General features: G+C 39.9%; 1 protein-coding gene across 2 annotated transcripts; it reads right to left on the reverse strand.

The window, feature by feature from the left end:
- DCP1 (decapping 1) lies at positions 1-22,175 on the reverse strand. Of its 2 annotated transcripts, none has more exons than XM_089163660.1 (8): positions 21,895-22,175; positions 21,779-21,819; positions 21,483-21,532; positions 13,824-13,968; positions 11,483-11,539; positions 9,024-9,147; positions 1,884-2,423; positions 1-341 (listed from the first exon to the last, which is right to left on the reverse strand). In XM_089163660.1, the coding sequence occupies exons 1-8, from the start codon at positions 22,051-22,053 to the stop codon at positions 285-287; spliced, it is 1,173 nt and encodes a 390-aa protein (XP_089019786.1). In that variant the 5' UTR covers positions 22,054-22,175; the 3' UTR covers positions 1-284. The 2 variants fall into 2 exon arrangements, with proteins under 2 accessions (XP_089019786.1, XP_089019777.1); XM_089163651.1 differs by having other exon boundaries at positions 9,024-9,150.
- Between the last annotated feature and the right edge of the window lie 91 nt (positions 22,176-22,266).

Raw genomic sequence — 22,266 nt, forward strand, 5'->3', positions numbered from 1 at the left:
ATTTTTCCATTTCAAATTCCTTATAAACTAATTTATCCAAACTTGGTATTGACATCAAGATGGCCCTGAAAGCATCCAGACAACATAAAATGAAATATTTTCTCGTAAAGTTTTACAGGCCGAACAAACACAAACTGACCATATTTACCCGACATTGATGCTCCTGTCATTCAAACACGAATGATGCGAACAAAGGCTATACAAAACCCATCTTACAGGTACTTCTAATCTATCAGGACTACATAACAATGCGACAGCTCAACTGGCATGACCTCTTTCACATGTCATGAATAATGTGCATTCAGGATCTCCCGGTAAACCATATCAATGAAGCGATTGTCCTGCAACAAATTTGAAACAACAGAAATTAATTAATCAAACAGAAGAAACGCCAGAAAAAAAGCATAAAGAAACAGGCAACTATTTCATGGGCAAAAAGCTATAACAATGGTAGGTATATGTACATCCAATATTTATTTATTTGTGTGCGTGTTGGGGGGGTTGGGGGGTTAAAGAAAAATGTTCTTTTAATAATCTATTTTCTAGGTAAACCAGCTTGATATAAATAAGAAAGAATTTTGGTGGGGTGGGCTTGCCAGATCATCATTCTATGGCAGATCCAATTTGATCCAACCCAGGATACCACGATTCTCATGGTATTATTAAGCTAGTATCTCAAATTCTTGACAACAAAGGCTGTGATTGGGAGGTTGCAATGGGCATACTAGTCACAACTTGGTTATCACAATGCAATTAACAAAGCATCACAAATTTCTATATACTAACCAAAAAGAAAAAAGGGAGATTATAAAACATTGCTAACACAGTGCACCTCAAAAGGAATGTGGTTTCCTACATTATTTATATTCAATCCCAACAGATAAAATAAAAGACACCACCAAGAAAGATGGAGACCTAAATTAGACAAGACCATAGGCAAATGTAAACGACAAGTGGCTCAAACACCAATAATTTGATGTGTAAACTGAGAGTCCTCCATGGGAATCCATCAAGAATAAAAACCAAAATCTTTCTCCCACAAGCCTACCAAAAGCAAACATGAATAGGATTTCACTGAACAGACGGATGAATTATATCCTTGAATCTTAAGATCAACCATTTGAATTATCAACCTTTTACAGGCTGGGTGGTGATTTTGTTTACCATGATACCCCACATTCCAAACCATGAAGTGCATTTCTAGGATCAGTCAATATGATAAAACAACTACCTAAGAAATTGACATTGGTAGTATGAAGGGAATGAAGGGGTAAAATGGCAAAAACAAAGCCTATTTTTACCCCTCCACCTACCATACGCCCATCCCCCCCCCCCCCCCCCCACACAACACAACACAAAAAGAAAGGAAAAAACCCAAAAAAAAAAGGAAGGGAAAAAAGCATATATGAATACAGCATTGTAATGGTTTCGTCACCAAGTAAGCAAGGAGTACAGAGATGATCATTAATATACATCACCCTTCTCTTGCACCCCTGACCCAGGCTTAATAGATTGAGATTTGATAAGACATCAGATGAAGACTGAAAGTGGACAGGCTCTCGAATATTACTCATGCATCTGTTTAATTTCAAAGAGGGAAATCATTTGCTAATTATCCTCTACTATATATTGTGATAAGTAAGAACCATTCCTCTAAAATCAAATCCAAAGATTTTGAAATCAAACATGAATCATAATGTATAGTGAAGTCAAACTGTTGCACATTAAATACTAAGAACAAAACTCAATTTTGTGACATGAAAGGATTTATTCTTATGAACCCCATGGATATATACTGCTGAAAGTAAGAACCAAAAAGTATAAAAAAGAAAGGGGGGGGGGGGCACACAAACAAATAAGTGCAAACGATAGATCCGAAATACCTGAACAAGCCTGAGTAGCGCATCACGAACTTTATCTCTGTTAATAACTGGTCCATAATTTGGTGTAGATGAAGAGGTAGGAGTAAGAGATGGAGGTGGAGTTGGTGGCGGGAAGGGTTGAAGCAGGGGAGCGCCATATGGGCGCTGCAGATTCACTGGAGGCTGAAGAGGAGGAGCAGTTGGCATAGAAGAGATAGGTGGCATCATCAATGCAGACGAGGACGGTGGTGGTCCTGGTGGAGTGAAAAATGTAGAAGGTTTGACAAGATTGGCTGCACGATTATTGTTGCTAAGTTCAGGTGTATCAAGGAGGGGCATGAGAGAAGTAGATGAAGTGGGGATAGGAGATGGTATAGGCAAGGTTGGCACAGGGGAGGGAACAACACTGGGTGCATGGGAAAATAAAGGTGTTGCATTTAACTGGTGTCCTTGTCCAGAATTTGTTGCATTTGATACATGGGAAAATAGAGGTGTTGCATTCAACTGATGTCCTTGTCCAGAATTTGTTGCATTTGAAGCATCCCCTATACTAATCGCCGCCTGCCAAAAAAAGATCGGAAGAGTTTCACACAGTCAAGACAGTTCAAGAACTGTACCATTATGAAAAGACAACGCAAATGGAGAGGGTAATGTAGATATGAACAAGCATAACAAGAATTCCAACGGAGAAACTACATAAAAAAGCACATCTAAAACTCGTAAGAAGTCACATTCACAAATCCAGCTGACAATCCAACCCACTATTTAGGATGCATTATAAAATAATTAAAAAAAAGTGAAGATCTTTCAAAAACAAAAAAGTTGATCCATCTGATGATATGTGTATTTAACACATAGCCCATGCAAGCACAATCCTTGCCAGGACCCAAATGCCTTTATTAGTCCAGACAGGTGGTAGCTATCAGCATTTTCACATTGCTCATGAATATCAAGACTAAAGACATAAAGCAGCAAAACTGCCTCAATGGGTAGCAAAAGCCTAGATACTTGAGAGAAGACAATGGAGCAAAAAGCATTTCAAGGATGGAGATGAACTACTGATGATATGTAGGGCTTGGAGCAAGCTATGACCAGCAATAGAACTCTAGGTCTCAAAGGCACCAACTTACCAACAACAGGACCAACATGATGGAGCAACAACAAACCACTAAACTTCAGTCCAATAAGCAAGCAAGTCATTTTAGCTTTGCTAACACCCTTGCTTCTAAATTTGTCACACAGTTATGCAAACAGAGCAGCAAAATAGAAACTTATTAACTTTGTAACTTAACCAAAATCACACATTAAGACTAAGGCTTAATTCTCCATGCTGCTACCATAGAATTTCATGAAATACAAAAGCACTCACAGTCTGAACTCCAATCAGACATCTAAGTAGCATTTGGTAACATTCTTAAAGAACGTTTCCAGCATTCTTCCGGTCTTTGAGAATGGAAGAACAGAACATTTAAGACATGCTTTTACCAAAGAATAGAAACAAAACTCATAAAATTGGTCCTGCTGAAATTCTTATGTTCAGTTCTTCCTCACGCGAAGAGCCACAGCACCAACAGAAAGATCTCTCGAGACCCAGCTCGGTAACTATTGCGTCTCCTCTCTCTCTAGTGTGAGCTTCCCGTGGCGGTGACTACTCTCTTTTCAGCTCCGTGAAACCCTAGTTTGTGTCTTCTCCTCTTATTTCGTTGGTTCTGTCCTTCAGCTCTCTTTGTTTCCCTTCCCGCACCTCCTCAAACCCCGACGGGTTTTTCCCTGTTCGATTCTATTATTGCTGGAAAGCAATGCAATGTTTTCAATCAGAAGATGAGGTTGGGTTTAATTGTTTGATGTGTTTCTATACATGGGTCTTTCCTGTATGACTGGGCCGTCGGTCGCCCAGCTCGATTATTTGATGACTTGAGTTGCTGGGTGCAGATCGTTTCCGCAAAAGAAACATTTTTCTGTCTGTTAGAGGGGGTTTTGGACAACCTGAGGAGCCTCAGACAACAGTATGGTCCGGCAAAGTCAACCAATGTGGTGATGTTGGTGATCAAAGCTTACAAAGCACTTTGTGATCGGGCCCCTTACCCTCCCAACCCTGTCATTGTTCCCCTTAAAAGAAACTGTGTCATCTTGTTCGACAACTCTACCTCCACCTTGTTTGTTGCTTCTGTAAATGGATCACTCTCTTTAAATGGGTGCTTTCCATTTTTTTGGGTAGAATTGAAGATCTCCCACTAATGTTTGTTTTTTGAACAAACAAGATCCATTCGGGAAAATTCCTCTATGCTAGGGAATCAACACTGATGGGTTCATTGCCTTTGCAGAAGATGCCAACTTGCTCCAAGGTGCTTGTGGGAAATCCCTTGCATCTTTCCCTCAGGGTAATTGAAATTAATTCCACTCATCCTTCTTCCATCACTGCTTCCCCTGCTGGGAATTAGAGTCCTTACCATCTTTATTGTGTTCTAGTCATTATAGGATGCTTTTTCTCCACCGCACACTACTTTCATTTCATAACTTGTTTGCCTGTGTTCGATCTGCATGCCTTTGGTTACTCTGGTGTATCCTCTGTAAGTGGATTTTTTCTCATTTATATGAAATGCAGGTAGTCTTGTTGCTCAAATTATGTTTCTGTTGTTTGGTTTATGGACAGATATGCCTCAATTAGAACAACTGATACCAAGTCTCGTTTAGACGACCAGCAATGGCTCATTATTGGATTCTATAATCCATGACTATCCTCTTCGAGCTCACCATTGCTAAAGTTATTGAGTGGTAAATTTTCTCTAGCAAAAGATGCTTTTAATGGTTTAATGATTTTAAGATTTTGTTTCTATCCTGATGCAGATCATTATGGCGTCAAAAGAATGCTTTGGGCTTTTGGTGTGTATGCTAAAACTGTGTCAGTGCTGCCACAGCTTCATTTGATGCAGAAAGCAAAGGTTGGATTTCCAATTGATCCCTGTGTTTACTAATTTCTAGTTTTAAAATGTTCTATTTTCCTTGATCCTTTTTATTATTTAAGATGATTGAAGCATTTATAGCCCATTATGCTTTTGCTTTGGGTGTTGAGAGACTACTGGGTTGTGGTTACTAGATCATTCGGGTGAGTTTGGACGGAGAAGTTAAACTTAAATCTTGATGTTTGAATTTTGTCTCCTATTGATTTCGACAGTATCAAAAGATGTCTAGATTGCTATATTACCAAGAATGCTGGCCTTACTTTTTTGTGAAAAAAAATTGATAACAACAAATCTCAAGCATAGTAAGAGATCTCACAAGATATGGGGGTGTAACATTCGTGTTAAGGCCTACACCATCCCTAGGCAAACTCTGAATATGCAAGAATGCTAGGAATAATGTCTTCATGTCTGGGAGCTTTCTCTTCAAAGAACCTTGGGGGTATGTTGAATTTGATTTGCTCAAGCTCAAAGTTGGCAGAAAAGATTCGACCTCGAATTTTGTAGTGTGGCGGAAGAAACATCGTGCGTGCAACAGCATGAACCATTCCTAGACATAACTCTGGCAAAGGAAGAATGTGAGGAATGTAGTCTTGAAGTCCAGAGGCCTTCTCCTCAAAGAACCATGGAAGCAAGACAAGGTCAATGTGCTCGAAATTAGTCATGTTGTTGTGGACATCTCTAGTGCCATCTCCCACCTAGTGATTCTTCTTGTTGAGGGCTGGTGGTGCATCTGCAGATAATCATCATGTCCACTCCTAGCTCAAGGGCAATCCATTACTAGTACAGGACTAGTGCACTTAGTTGACTTTCTCTTGTTAGGAGAACTCGGTGAACGTCTTTCAATGCTTTATTTCTTAGCAGCGTTCTCCCTGCTTTATTAGATCCTTGTTGCTTAAGCTTCTCTACTTTGAAAACTCCCTCTTTACTTGCAACTTTGAGTTGCCTTAACTCTACCAAACCCTAGAATTTGACATAGGAGCAAAGCTTACTTTAGACTAGGTTCCTGATTCCCTAATCAATTGCTCAGGTGTATGCGCGACTCTAGGGCTTCGAAAGCTTGTAAGGCAATGCTCTAAGTCTTCCGTACCTTGCATCCAATCAGTCTTGATTGCTTCAGTCTCTTCTTCTCTAGGAATCTCCTCTACGTGTATAGCCTCTCTCATTGTAGGTTGAAAGATTACCCCTACTACGGATAGAGCAAGATGATAAGCTAGGTCAAAGGTATTATGACAATCACAGGGAGTAGAGGCTAACTTAAGTAACACCTTTGTTACTTTGAAATTCTTGAGTTGCAATTCTCTATCTTCCAGGGCAAAGGCATGGTGAACTTCTAATGAAGAAAATACTTCTTCAGGCACAACTTCAACTAGTCATGTCATTTCGATCTCGCCTCAGTAGCCTGTAGCACCTTCTTCTGTTGTCATAGTCTGTTCCTCAAAGGCTTGAGACAATCCTTAGTCCTCTACTTTAGCATTGTTGTTTGTATCACTCTCTTTTGATACCAACTCTGGAAGGGGCTTTTAGCATGGTGCAGAAGGTCCTCCTCCTCCTTGTGGATCTCCGGCCTCGGTGATCAGGGGTAAACTCTGGTGGATTTCTTCTCCAAGGCCTCAGAACACTTTAGGAAGGACAATTAGACAATGCAACTGCATGCTGGCTCCTCCTGGTTTGATTTATTGATCCGTTGAATCACGATCTCCACATGGAGAGTTAGGACTGATCCAACAATTAGATCGGAGGATATCTGACCTTGAATTTGGGTCTCTAGAAAAGTCTGAAAATTCAAGGGGAAAAAAAGGGTGTGACTGATGGGACGAAGAAGAGGGAAGGCTACGGTTTGGCGCTGAGGTGCACTTACTTGCTGTAGGAGACTTGGACTGCAGAAAACGTGAAGAATTAATGCTGCTGCAGGCTTGAGGATGAGAGGGAAATGCAAGTTGCATCACACACAGCTGTGGGATTCCTCATAGGAACACATGACTCCTACTCTTCCTTCAAATCTGTTTTTTATTCAATTAATCAAGCCTGTTTGTTACAACCCGGAGTGGCTTACTCATAGCTTACATGAAGGAAAACATAAAAGGACTCAACTTCTGAAAGTAAAAGAGACTTGGACTCTAACTTAAAAATCAATCCCATGTAAGACACTTACTTAACTAAAGACTTCCAACTCAAAAAAGGATTCTATCATATCTCACTCTAGAAAGATCCAATTTGGATTCTAAGAGTAGATATAGAATCCTAAGAAGACACAGACTGAAACTAGGGGATTCCTTCACAACTTAGCAATCACACTTAGACATATACATGAAGGAAAACATAAAAGGACTCAACTTCTAAAAATAAAAGAGACTTGGACTCTAACTTAAAAATCAATCCCATGTAAGACACTTACTTAACTAAAGACTTCCAACTAAAACAAGGATTCTATCATATCTCACTCTAGAAAGATCCAATTTGGATTCTAAGAGTAGATATAGAATCCTAACAAGACACAGACTGAAACCAGGGGATTCCTTCACCACTTAGGAATCACACTTAGACAAAGACTCTTCAATTAATCACAAAATAATGACTCAAATAAGAAAACACAAGTAGATGTAGGGTCTTAACAACTAGCTGGACTCCATGGGACCCTGTCCTAGGACTCCACGAATTTTTTAAAAAAAATGACCAAAAACCCCTGGTATGAGTAGGGACGAAGGGTTGGCTAAAGTAACCTAGGCCCTATGCTGCTCCCATAAACAGTTGCTGGGGAAGGTAGTATGGGGTTGGGAAGGGGCTGGGGGGTGTACTTACTTGATGGGAGAAGGTCTCTTGAAGAACTGCAGAATATCCTTGAGTTTCTAGGGCAGCGCCAAGTGTAAGAGAGGGAGAGAGAAGCTTGAAGTTGCAGGAAATTGCAGAAATCAGTAGCACAATACAGCCGCAGGCCTCCCACGACTTCTCTTAAGTCTTCCTTCAATTCAATTTCTTTTATTCATCAAAAACTGCCTTGTTACTCTCCTCCTTTTTGTTCCTTTATTTTATTTTATTTTGTGGGGGGGGGGGGGGTTGTTGGCTCTATTTATAGCCATGTTAAATTCCTGAAGGAAACCAACTCAACTTGAACTCAACCTAGGAGACCTATTTGGACTCAACATGGGGAATCCAAATTGGATTAGAGTTCCCCATTACAACTAGACTTAACTTTCTAAAGTAGAAAAGGCATCCTAAGTAAGAGTTCCTAAACAAATCCAACTTGGAAACCAATTTTCAAATGGAATCCTACTCGGTTCCACTAGAACTCCTAATGGAATACGGACTCTTTCATAACTTGCTAACCAAGGACTCTGATGACAAAACAAAAATACATATGGACTCCTAAAATTAAGGCGAATCAAACTAGACCACTTTTGCCTTCAAGGGGAAGTGGTAAAATGACCAAAATAACCCTGGGGTAATTGGGCCAGCTCTTGGCGCCCCATGATTGGGGCTGAATTTGGGCCTAAAATATGAAGCGCCCTAAGGTTGCCGATCCTTGTTAATACTGCATCAGTGTGATGCAATGGCATTATTGTGGTTGGATAAGTATGACAACATGTGAAAACCCAACGCAAGGTCAACACTGCCTAAACCAGGATATTGGTCTGATAAGTAATAAGGATTCATACGAAATAGCATTGTAGTCATTTCTTATCCTTTGTTCTATTCAGGGTTAGCTACATACTATTGTTATTTTCTAGCTTGGGGTAGTTGGTAATTTTTGAAGTCTCCTTTCTTCATATATGCAATGTTTAAAACAAGATGGATAAAGATTGGAATAAAATTCTGAGTTTAGTTGATTCTTCATGGTGGTGAAGATGTGACATGGACAAAGATAGTCATGGATCAGTTAGTTCTCCACTGCCAGAACCATGCAATTTCTTCCATATTCTGAGATGATGAGTCTATTCATTGCATGTGTGTGTGTGTCATAATTTTCTGTGCGCCTCAGGGATATATAAATGGATGTTCTAAAACTGGAACATCAAGATGTCATTACCATATTCGTACAGATCTCACAGATATTTCTCTTTTCCCCCTCCATTTCCCATAAATATGAATTTCAAATCCCTCTGCCTTCAGTCTAAGGGAGAGAAAGGTTCAGCACCCAAGCATCAAAATGCACTACATTGCTACCCATGCAGCATAATTTGAAGAGAAGAAAAGTACATACACTAAAGAAGTTCACAAAAGAAGAATCATCTGGACTATCATTGATGGTAGAGCCAGTTGATGACGGCTCCAGCGGTCCCTCCATCACTGCCATTGTCGGGACAGCTTCCAATTCCTCAAACTCACTGCTACATAACATATTAAGAAGAAACAAGATCAGGACCAATTTTCAAAAGGAGTTTAACACAGTAAATGTAAGAATCATCTACCAAAATATACAACTAATTCCACACAGGACAACTATGGGAGCATCTTGTAACTTTTTTTTTTTTTTTTTGGGGGGGGGTGGGGGCTGTTTCTGGAGTTTCTTGAAAGCTAAAATTTTGTTTCTAAAATTTTCCGAAGAATAGGTAAACCATATTTGAGCATTCAAAAGTATAAAAACCAACTCGTTGGTTTCTTGTTTTGCCTCACTGCACATGCCAAAGAATAAGTAATAATTCCATTTTACATTAAAAAAAAGGTGCCCAGGGTAAAGAAAGAGCTGCTACAGACAAACAGTATCCTCTTAGCCAATTCTGACTTCTAGAGTTTCTAGTTAGGAAAAAAAATAGGACACAACAATGACGAGATAGATGTAAGAAAGCAAAAAGAACAAGACAAAAAATCTGTCCCTTAATTCAACAACATTACTATTATATCCTCCTTGGTCCACAATCAATTTACACATTACAACAAGAAGAAGAAGCCTTGCCCCAATTAAATGGGGTAGGTTACATGGATCCTTGCCAATCAGCTATATTTGAGGCCATACTAGACAAGAACATAAGAAAATAATCCAAAATGGCAGTTGAAGTTGCTCTTGTTGTACACTAGCCTTGTACTCCTTTTCTTCGGATCACTAAGTAACTCTAACCATCATTTAATCCTAAAACTTAAGAAAATGTGATGTGAAACCAATTTTAGGGTTAGGCTTTCTAGAAAGGTTTCCCTAAAATTAAGGGTTCGCCCATATTCTTCCAGCAAATAAACCAACAATCTTGTGGGAAGCCTATGGGTTTCTCTGAAATAGATGGGAGTTGGACAGAAACACTAGGGAACAGTAGATGGATTCCTATGAGATGAGGGCCAAATCCCCATGGGATAGTTTTCTAGATATCCAGAATCAGTATGGGAAGTAAAGAATAATGAGGGAATGGAAAATATTATTCCTAAGGTTGGTAGAAAAAAAAGAGATAACTAATTGGGATCAATATGGATAGGGTCTTGGAATTTGGAAAGGAACAAGAACTTTTCTCTCTCTACCCTTGATCTTCCTTTTCTTTTTTCTTTTCTTTTTTCTTTTCTTTTCTTTCTTCCTTCAGTTTTTTCTTTTTTTCTTTCTTTTCTTTTCAGCTTTTTCTGTTGCCGCAAGGAAGAAGAGACACAGAGAGAGGGCCGAGAGGTGTGGAGGGGGGTTGGGGGAGGGGGTTGGGGGTTTCGTGGGATAGGAGCTGGGTGGGGTTAGGGGTGATCATAGGGGTAAGGAGGAGAGGCTGAGTGTCACAGGGGTTGAGGAATTTTGCTGCCAGGTCACGTCAACAACGGGGAGGGGCTGGGTGTCTTGTGCAAATAGAGAGGGTGGGGGAGCAGCTTGCGATGGCAGCGGAAGGACAGGGAGGGGCTGGGGGAGGCTGTGAGTGAAGGGGAAGGGATAGGGGAGCCTTGCGATGGGAGGAAAAAGGGGGGAAGGGGCTGGGGTGGCTGTACTTACTTGGAAACCTTTGAGAGCTTGCTGGAATTTCTGAAGAATAGTGCTAGACCAAGTAGGTTGCTGATCTAGAAGAAGAACTTCGCTGTAAATCCGCCCTGACCCCCTCAAACAGGAACCACGGCCCTCAAACTCAATATTCTTATTCAAATAATCAGACTTGAGGAACACAAAGAAAGAATAGGCTATTTATAGCCTACTAAAAGACCCTGACACTAAGTGGGATTCCTCTATAGATTCAAATCCCCACCACAATAATCTCAACCAACCAAATAAATGATAAAAGATCTAATGGACTCTAATTAACACATGTTAAATTCTATTTAATTAGAAACTCGAATTGTCATGTGCAGGGATTAAAAGGAACTAAAGACTCAAGGACTTTTATTTAACACAAAATGGACTTCCTGACTGACTGGAACTCTTCAGAAAATAAAAACCAGCAATTATTTAGGCTATTTTTTACCAAAATATCCTCTTTAGGGTTCAACCAGCCCTAGATGGGCCCACTTTAGGGTTTTGGCTGGGGGACCAACCCTGTTCACATCAAAATGGGAGGAATAAATTCCATGTATCATTAGAAGAAGCAGCAAAAAGTAAAAGAGTATGATGGATCATTTTGTTCCATTTTGTGTTTTTAGATGAAATAATTTTTGTGTCTCTAGGTGCTGAAATCATGAGTACACAATGAAGAAGAAAAGAAGAAAAAAAAAAAAAAAAAAAAACAGCTTTGTAACGAAAATGAAGCTTCAGCAGCAGCAAACATTTACCTTTTGCTTGAAGATACTTTTGGCTTTGGAGGTAACTTGGAATATGCATTAAGTATCCTGGACATAAAAGAGTCAGTTAAGTCTAAAAAGCAGAACAATAAACAATTAATCATCTCATATATATTGAACAAATATACATTTGGTATCTATTCAGTCAATGGAGTAATTAATATCAAACAAGGCATTGTGGCATTCAGCTTTTGACTGAAACTCATACTTCTCCATTTGGCCCCAGATCTATACATCATAGACCATAAGAGGACACCTGATTATAAATTAATTGGAACCTAAGAACAGGCTAGCCTGTCAGTTCCACAGTTCGCTATCTAGTGAACCAGCATATTATTAAGCATACCACACCCTCCAGCAAATAGTTACTAGAGGCACTAAGGAATCTAGCCCTTCTAACAAGGTGAAGACATCTCCAAGGACTAACGTTTATGTCTGCCCACCTAGTAACTAAAATATAGCTTTTGCCATCAGTCCTCAGTCCTCACACCAGAATCCCCCAGCTCCCAAATAATATTGACACTACCATTTGAAACAAGGGCAAATCTGTCACAAATGCAAAAACTTATCTACTACAACAATAAATTCAAATAAATTCCATCATTTAAAAGTAACTTATATGCAGATTTGCATGACAGACGTTCAACTGCAACTGGACTGTCCCCCAAAAAGGTTTTTTCAAACCCCCCCCCTTCCTTTCTCTGGCCACTAAGGTGAACAATGTAAGAATATGTACCCACTTCCATTCTGATCCAGAAAAATAAAAGGACAAGAGAAGAAAGGAAGACAAAGAAGAAAAGGGAGGGGGGCAGACTGTTTTATAGCTAACAACCACCCTTCCTAGACTGCTTTTACAAGAGGGTGCTATGTACAATTTTCTTCTTTGGAGAATGTATCCAAAATAAACATTGCATTCATGGAAACTTAAAGAGTAGCACCAAGAGTTGCCAAGATGATAATTAGTCAACCAATAATTATTGGTACTAGCAACAAAAAGCAATAACAGCAGCACCAAAGAGATATATTGATCAGTTCAACTTCTAGAAATCATATTAAACACTCTCTGGCATTTCCGTTCTCCATACTCAAAATTGTCGAAGATGAAAAAAAAATTATCTATATATATGAATATGAAGAATGGTCCAAGAGTCCAAGACTCAAAATGACAGTAGGAATGCAAGGTTTGGATGAAGATTTCTGGAGAAGTGCATAAAAAAGCAGTGCACTGTCTAGATCAAATCCTGGGTTTTGAATGGCATTGCCATTAATTTTGATTTTTTTTTTTTTTTTTTTTTTTTTTTTTTTTTTTTTTTTTTTTTTTGGAGAGGGGAGGTTGAGGGCTTGTCGAACATGTTGGGGGGCTAATATAATGCACCTTGACCAACATGTGCCATTTGAACAAGATTTGTGTAAGATCAAACAGAGAGGTATCCACTCCACCCCCCCCCCCCCAAAAAAAAAGTCTCTTCCCAAATCTCTATTTGGCACTGACAGAGTTGAAGGAAAGGTTTTATATGGATGTTTAAATCTTAGCTATACACTTGTACTTGACTTCTTCCAACACCCAGATTTTTGAAGCCGTAATGCTTTGTATTGCGTCATATCAAATGATATTTCTTCATTCCTAATGCATTCCTATTACTCATAGCATGAAAACACATCTTGGAGGGCCATTTTGGCCTGACCAAAGTTTTTGAGTTACCAAAATTTGGGGGACTTAACCCAAATATTTTACTTTCAATATGAGTTTTGCTTTTGGCCATTTCCAGGTGCAAAAGGGTGAAAAGAGCCAAATATCAAAACTAAGTTACCAAATCTTTTAATGAAAGAAATGAATGAAGCTTCCTAAATTAAACCAGGTTTTTAAACTATGACAATTACTAAATTTTCTGTAGAATATGCTGTATTTGTGAAAGCTAAGGGTTTAATGTATGCTATCAACACTGTACAAAACCAAACTATGAACCTGGATATTTCATTTTATGATCTAAAAGTCACAATATGTTTAAGAATGTTTAATTAAGGCTTGTGTGAAGTTTCAGGCCAAATTATAGCCACTTGGCAACCAAAATATGCAGAGCTTTGGTCAACTTTCGCTCAAACCTACCCCTCAATGGGTAAACCAATTTTGTCTCTGCTTCTGGTAGTTCCCAAAAAAATGCAAGTTTGCTAAAAATACTAGCATATATTTAATAATAATAAAAAAATAAAAAAAACAAGCTATTTATGTTTCTAATGTAGAAATTAATCAAGATACAAAGAAAACCAAGGCATCAACTACTAAAATCAGACAGCTTGGAGGAACCATCATAAGATGCAATCAAAACAGTACCTGCCAAAGAGATTTGCAACATCTTCACATTCACGAGAATTGTAGAACCAAATGCCATTAACTTCTTGAGCAGCATTCCTGTATAATAAATACGGAACCTGTACTTCATACTCAAAATCTCCTAATAGATTCTCCACCAAATTGTCTGTCCACAATATGTACTAGATTCTGCACCAAATTGTCTGTTTCACAACACACAACAATAAGCCTTGTCCCAACTAAAGGGGCGGCCGGCCCCCCGCGGGGGCGCGCCCCCCCCCCCCCCCCCCCCCCCCCCCCCCCCCCCCCCCCCCCCCCCCCCCCCCCCCCCCCGCCACCTAAATAAATGTACTAGCTTAAAAAAAATGGGAGCATGGTAACTCAATATGAAAGTTATCACAGACTGTTTATTCTCATCCCACTTGAGGTATAACTACATAAAACCATTTTCAGCTGTACCTTTTTTTTGGGGCAACAATTTACATTAAAGCTACATTGTAAAAGCACATCAGTTTTTTAAGTCTCAGATCTAAATATAAAAATTGTCAGCATAACCATACATATGCAAGTGGATGGAAAGCAAAGCAAGATAGCCAGATTACAAATTTGATCCAAAACAAATAAGGGTAGGAACAAGATAATTCAAAATCTTGGTTTGAACCATTGATGGTATGTGGATTTCTTTGGTTTTGAAATTGGTCAGGATGAAACTAGGTGTGACTACAGTATTTTACCCAAATTTCATTAACTTGGTTTGGGTACAAGTGTACAACAAGGTGAATATAAAATCAGGGTTCCAGTCAGAGACTTCAAATTTTGACCCACTTCATGAGTTTCAATGGGTTTTGATGTAAACTCCAAATGGTATTGATATTAAAATATTTCTTCTTAGAACATATTGATTTGACCCCATAAGCAGGACCACCACCCAATATAGTATGTTGCTGCCAGAACCCAATATTTCTTTTAGAGAATCTCCTAATTGTTCCAAAGCAACTAGAAAGAGATTATTTAACCAGAAAGAATTCAGTTCAGATGTAGGACACATAGAGAAACCATTGAAGTCTAACCATAAAAATGAATTGTACAAGAATCCATAGCTCCTTTCGTTTGCAACTTTCAACTTTATCTTCAAGCAAATAAAAAAAATTCTGAAAAAGGGGGAGAATTTGACTCTTATATTTTTTGAAACCATTTCCTTATCTATTCATTCAACTGCTATAACCACTTTTAGTTTAACAAGTCTCATTTATGTGGGATTCTTTCTAATTAAAAAAGTCCCAGTTAAGTTGTTAGTATTCTTTTTATTTAATTTCAGATTGCAATTAGCAAATAGGAGTTTGAGTTTAAGTCTAAGCCCTACGTCTTTCTAGAGTAGAACTCCCTAGCATTGAGTTCTACTCTTAAGTCTTTTATTGTTGGCTATAAATTCAAAGGCCTGGAATGTAACAAATGAGTATTGTAATCAACAGAATTGCTGAGAGTTTCTAGCCAAGGATGTCCGAATAGGTTGGTGTGGGGTTTCCAAGGAGAGAAACCCTGTGGCAGCTTCTAGTGTTCATCTTCTTTACCAGCAACAGCATCAATCCTTCTTCACATTCTCCTTACAGAACAGCAAGTAAGTGCTATAATCTCATCCCCAAACCCAGCCCTAAGCCTTCCCCCCCCCCAACTTTCCTCTTCTTCCCCTAACCCTGCAGCAAGTTTCTGGATTCTTCTATCACTGTAACTCCAGAAATCCTCGGTCCCTCTCACCTAATACCTAAATCACTAAGGAAATAACCTCCCCAACACCCCTCTACCCTTCAGTTGTGAACAACACCCCCAACCCACCCCTAGAAACCCTTGAATTGCATTCCCAACCTTGCACAACCCTAACCCAAACCTGGAACCTTTTGATCAACAGAAAATTGAGAAATCAGAATCAAAAGAAAGGAAAGTTCAATTAGAAAACCCCTGGACAGCAATCCTCTTTCACCCCCACCCCAATCAATCCTAGACCAATCTAACATCCAAAACCCTAGCCACAAGCCCTAAGCCCTAGATTCCCTTTGCCGCAAGCCTTAAAAACCCTAGAAAAAAGTGTTGCTAATCATCTACAGCATCAACACCAGTCTTTCCCCTCCTTGGTTTACATCAGGTTTTGCCTGTTAAAAAAGGCAAAAAGCAGTTTTTTTACCGGTTAATATATACTAAATCAGATTACGTTTCTTGATGAAAAAAAGTGTGTGAATAATTACAGCACATCCACAGCACTGATTTACCACATTTCAACAAGTCTTCTGCAACTGCAAGAATTTGGAGGGATACCCTTTCCCCAAATGTTTCATGCCTTCCCCAGACTGATGAGATCCGAACCCAGGGCCATTCTAATAGAGGATCGACAGCCGAAACAGGGCCTAGGGTTGCTGCCCAGCACCCTACAGCCCTAAAGGAAAAATACACCAAGTAAAGGGCATTTTGGTAACGTGGGCAGTCCTAAACCAGCCCAATTAGGGTTAGCTGGATTCAGCATGCTAGTAGGAGTCCAAACTCTATTTTAATTTTGGTGTTTGATTTAGTTTGGGTCGAGTTACAAAAGAGTCCTAGTCTAGTTAAGAGCCCTATTTAAAGTGGAATCCCTTTAGTTGTTGTCCTTCTAGGAAACTAGTCCTACTCTTGTTGTGTAATTTGAATCATTCCAATATGAGATAAGTGAGAATCCTTAGTGGAGTAGGAGTTCCAAGTAAAGTAGAAGTCCTAGTTTGTTTTCTTTTCCAAGTTAAATCCTAGTATAAATCCTCCAATATAAGGCTACAAATATAGCCCAACGCTTGTAAGCAAATTAGTTTGATTAAAGGAAGAGATGTTGAGTAGAGTCGCCGGTTTCCAAGGAGGCCTGCAGGAGCTTGAGCATTCAAGTGTTCTGCAACTATGCAACCCCCATCCCTGCCCCCACCCCTTCCCCTTCTCTTTCCCCATCGCAGCCCTTATCTCCCCCACCCCACCCACCCAACCCCAAAAAAAAAAGCATGCAGCATACCTATTCCCTTTGCCTAACCCTCAGTTCCTCTATTTAGGGCTGCAACAGGGCCGGGCTATCGCAATCCCAACTAGCCCTGATTGGCCCTATACTTGGCCCAGTCTCTGGCCCTTTCCTTGTTCTTGTTCCTAATTCATTGAGACCAAGCATCAAGGACAAAATTAGGGCCAAAATCAAGGCCAAGGTCGGGGCAGCCCCGACGGGCCAAAGAGTAATCCCAAGCCCGCCCTTTGCCCTAACCTGCCCTTAGGGCCAAAATCTTGAGACCAAGCCCTATTTGAGCTCAGGAAGGGCTTAGGGCGGCTCAAGGCCATTAGGGCCAAACATGCACAACTACCTCCATTCTCACATCCCCCAACCCCTATCACCCATCATAGCCCTAGATCAACAACCCTCATTCTTCCCCAAACCATGGTTTCTAGTTTCTAGTTTCTAGTTTTCTACAATTCACAACCCCCCCCCCCACCCCCACCTCTTTAGGACTCATTATCCCCTTCCCCTACCCAGCCTTCAGCTCAAACCTCACCCCCAATTGTCCACCCAAACCCTAAATTTTCTACACTTCATCTTCTTCACCAAAACCCTAGCAACCTCAACCTCCTATCACCTAGATCTCTCAAACCCCCACCTGAATCCAACACCCTTTTGGATTCACCATTCCCTACCCCTCCTCTACCTTCGACCCTAATCCTGGCCACCCCCTAGAAAACCCTAATCCCTCAAGTCCAAAAAACCCAGAAACCTGAATCTGAATTTAAACAATACAAATCACATTTAGATTTAAATAAACCCTAGCTTCTAGACCATACCCAAGCCTTGCCTACCCTACCCCGAGTAGCTCATACAAAACAGCCCCCCCCAACCATAACCGCAGGGTTTGTGGAGCCCTAATTTGTACTGTTGAATTCAATTGATTGATCCTATAATTGTCCCTCATTTTGGGGGTTACATCACAGACTCTATATGGTACTGATGTAGGATTGGAAGAATTGCTTTGTAAGGATATTCTAACTTTCATTGCACAGTTATACTATAAATTTGGTGTTGTGTAAATATTAAATGGTTTTTTTCATTCCTTATGTATATTATAATTGTTTTTCATTGGATTTTGTACATCCAATTTTCTAATAAATTGTATGTAGAATAGTCAATATTTAAGAAAATGTGCAGACAAGTGTGGCATATACTCCACGGTAGGTACAAAACCAAACTATCATCTGAGTCCCCTCTGAGGTGATCCCAATTTTAGGGTCAGGGTTTCTAGGATGATTTCCCTAAAATTAAAGGTTTGCCCAGAATCTTCCAGCAAATAAATTTAAAAATCCAATGCGAGGAATAGATATAAGGAGTTGTGGGAAAGACAAGGAGATAAATTGGGATCCTATGGGTTGATAGGGAAAAGGTTGGGGTTTTACTAAATTCCCATGGGTTGATCTTGAGAGATAAAATTGATCCTAGGATTGGTAGAAAAAGGAAAGGAATAATTTGGTTTAACGTTGGTAAGGGTTAGGGAAGATTTCCGGTAACTATGGGGTTGTTCTCTACGGAAAGGAAGAGATGCAAGATCTTGGGCAATCCTTTCTTTTCATTTCTTGTCTTTCCCATTTTTCCTTTTTTTTCTTCTTCTTTCTTCTCCTTTTCTTTTCCTGTTTCAGATCTGCCACAAGTTAGAGAGGGGTTGGGAGGGTAGCCGAATGGGGGAAAGAGGAGGAAGGGGATGCCGCAAGGTAGAAGGGAGGTGGGGGAAGGGTTCAGGTGAGTCGCAGGGGGGTGGGGGGAGGAGTTCTAGGGTGCTGCGGGGGTTGGAGAGGGTGCTGCCAAGGGTGTGAAAGCAAGGGGGAGGGGGTTTCTGAGTTGTGCAAACAGGGGGAGGGGCAGGGGAGTTTTGTGATGGGTTTAGGAGATGAGACTGGGATTGCTGCGATTGAAGGAGAAGGGGTGGGGGAGATGACAGTACTTGTGTGCACAATTAGGAGGAGATGAGACTGGGGTTGCTGCAATTGAAGGAGAAGGGGTGGGGGAGATGATGGTACTTGTGTGCACAATTAGGAGGAAGATTGCTGGACTTTGCTGGAATCTCAAGACAGACTTGACAGTGAATAAGAGAGCTTCGACAACTGCAAGATCCCTCTCAAAAGGACCCTGCACTTGGCTTCAATTCTTCAATAACTTCATTAATCCGACTTAATCCAGACTTTACAAGAAAAGAAAAGGCACAAGCCCACAAAAAAAAAGATCTACAGGGTCCCGGCCTCCCCACGCGGATCCTAAAAAACTTTTACTTAAACTAAACAACTAATAGAATCTCCTTGAGAAAAGATTCCCTAAGACACTCAGACCCAAACATGAAGGAAAGGAACTCTTCTTAAAATAAGAGACTTATAAGAGCCCTATAAGAGTCCTAATTTAAAAAAAGAAAGACTCCTAAGGACTCAAGAACTCAATTACCAAATCAAACTAAGACTTCTAAACAAAAGAAGGCTCTGAAAATTAAGACTAAACTTCTGGAATTAAACTCCAGCAGATAATTAGGGCTGAAAGTGACCAACCCCTCTCTGAGGGTTCGTCCAGCCCTTGGTCCACCAATTTGGAGTAGCTTTGGGACCCACTCCAAGGTTCCAGCCAGGGGGTGGACCCTTGTTCACATCAACCCCCCCCCCCAAAAGAAAGGGGGAAAACCCTAAGGGCAGGCTTCTATGTTCTTAAAAATGGTTGACTAGCACTTTCCAAGTTTGGGTCAAAATATGGCCATTTGACCGCTACTTTGACTAGAAGAAACGGCCAGCAGAAACATTACATGGTTTCTATCAAAACCAAAATCTTGACCATAACAGCAAACCTTGCATGCATTGTGAACAGTTCCCAGTTTTTATGTCTTACATTACATATCATCTCATCAACACAGTAACAGTTACTAAGTGCTGCCAACAGTCCTGAATAAGCTAGAAAAAAAAAATTGGTATTTGACAACACCATAACTCGAGTTGATTCAATTATACAAACGATTGACTTCAACATTTCCATTTAAGATGATAAATCTGACTGTTCTACGTTGAAAAGTGATTGAATACAATAATAGAAGAATTTTGCATCTCAAAGTCCAACAGTAATCCAATCCAAAATCATAAAAGAGGATACAATTGATGATGACTCGGATGGATCTTAAAATAAACATCAAAACTACTCCCTTAAATGGTAAAATGAATACTATTATCTTTTGAAACAATCCCAATTATATGATGATGTTGGTTTAATTTGGATTTTCGAGCATTTAGTTTGACAACTCAGACAAATGTTTCACTCATTCAGTTTGACAACTAAGATAAAGGGTAAGATAAAGGTTCTTACCCTTCTACCAGTTGTGCATCATCTCTTGGCCAACTCCCAACACTCACAAGCATCTAGCACGGCGATTCCACCTATCACTGACCTGAAGGCTCAGTAACCGGGGAACCAATCCTCAGCGAACCTGAATTTCCACTAGTCTTGAGGACTGTTGTAATATAATGTGGACCACTATTTCATTGACAATGGTAAAAACAAGCTTCGGTTCTGATATCCTAGCAATATATGCTCAAAACATAATCCCATTATTAGAATCACTAACACCATGTGACAACCATTGCACATGCAAAGGTCTAACGCTTGCTACCAAAGGCTTACAAGAATTGAATATAAAGGTTCACATAGACGTCTTTAATTTCTGGGTGAATTTCAAGAAACAGCTCTCTCACAACATATGACTTCATGCAAACATCTTAATACACTCAAATCTGCCCAACCAAACTTACATACTAATAAGCGTCAAATACAAATAACCCATGAAGTACAAACCAGAATACAACAATGAAAGTTAGCATGGCACCATTTGACAAGTTAGGTAACTATTAACCTGAGACGCTTTCCAGATACTTCCCTTCACTGCAAGATTCACAAATCAAAATTCCTACCCCCAACATTTATTGATGAATTCGAGAGACATTGGTTGGCATTGCATGACTACATAAAGGTAGAAACTAATTGAATATGCTGAACAAAATTCATAATATTTAATGGGTACAAACACCCTTTGCTAGAAGAGTGCCCTGGGTTGCAAGGGACCTTGATGGTGATGCCTTACTGTTCAACTCCCCACTAATGCCTCAGGTTGCCTAAATACTATGCCAACTATATACTGAAATAGTACAACCAAGAAAATAAAAATAAAACTAGTGCCGCATTCTAAATCCAGGTGCTCAGTTGCCAAATCAAATCAAGTCGGTGATATTTTTGAATTACACGACAACATAATCTGTTATCAGCATGGATTCATCGTGCTCATAGAAACCATCTTACTTTATCAGCGTAACTCATCATACTTAAACGCTCATACTCAAAATAATGGATAGAGCTCCGGACTCTGGAGCTAAACACAGTAATCATCATTTTTCCTTTTGGGGGGGGAAGAAAAAAGGGGATGGGGTGAGAGATCCAACATCTTCCTCAAATCCACAAAGTTTCTAATTTTCCAAGCTTTATTTTTTATTGTAAGACATCGAAACAGCTACAGTAACCCAAAGTTTAGCGTAAATGCTGTCAGCAATCGAGCTAAAAAATATCTAGAAGATGGAAGAAGGAGAAGGGGAGGGGGAGAATAATCCTGAGTCAAAGATGTGGACCTGTATTTCGCCGGTTCATAACAATGAACTGGAATCGAGGCTGCGTATTCCTGTGAGAATAGCGACGAGAGATGGATTAATAAGTCTGGACGATGATGCCACCGGAACGACATAGGAAGACGTAAAATATTCACTTAACACAAACGGTTAGAGTTTCGCATTAATAAACCACTTAAAAAGTTGAAACCCTGATCTTAAATCTACACCTTCACCAATGGGTAATTCAGATAACCTGATCAAAGGATCAAAAAGAAAAAGAAAAAGAAAATAAAGATTATGTATGCACTTGAATCTACCTCTTCACGACAAACAGAGAACCTTCAACATCCTTTCGACTCTGCAAACCAACAAGAACAGATCAAATCAGTGAACCAATAACGATGTGAAGAAAGCAAAACAAAATTTTACGAACCCATTGATTAAGCTCAATGTTGAATTCATAGAAGGTCACGTGCGCTGCAGTTATCAGGATCTCTTCAACGTAGGGATCGATTCTCTGAAGCACCGTAAGATTAAGCATTTTGGTGCTTTGCTGATCAAGATTCGGCATCAATTTCCCGCTCTGCGACATTTTCGCTCAAAAGCCCTAATATTGTCAGAAGCACGGCCTTCTATCATCAACTGAAAGGTAATCTTGAATTGAAACCCCGCGAGCAACCCAGGAGAAGACGACCAGCTATTGACGGAAGGCTGTAAAGCAAATATTTACGCTATTTACCCTTTTGCGTTAGGGTTTTATTTTTTATTTTTGTGGTAATTGAGGAGCATTTTTATAAGATAAATA

The sequence above is a fragment of the Hakea prostrata genome, chromosome 1, assembly GCF_041222555.1.
Source record: "Hakea prostrata isolate BN-2017 chromosome 1, UWA_Hpros_2, whole genome shotgun sequence".
NCBI classification, from domain to species: domain Eukaryota; kingdom Viridiplantae; phylum Streptophyta; class Magnoliopsida; order Proteales; family Proteaceae; genus Hakea; species Hakea prostrata.

Coding starts and splice junctions, on each gene's coding strand:
- DCP1 (XM_089163651.1), bottom strand. CDS start 22,053: ATGTCGCAGAGCGGGAAATTGATGCCGAATCTTGATCAGCAAAGCACC. Junction 21,533..21,778: donor TCTCTGTTTGTCGTGAAGAG/GTAGATTCAAGT, acceptor CTATTCTCACAG/GAATACGCAGCCTCGATTCC. Junction 11,540..13,823: donor GTTGCAAATCTCTTTGGCAG/GTACTGTTTTGA, acceptor TTTTATGTCCAG/GATACTTAATGCATATTCCA.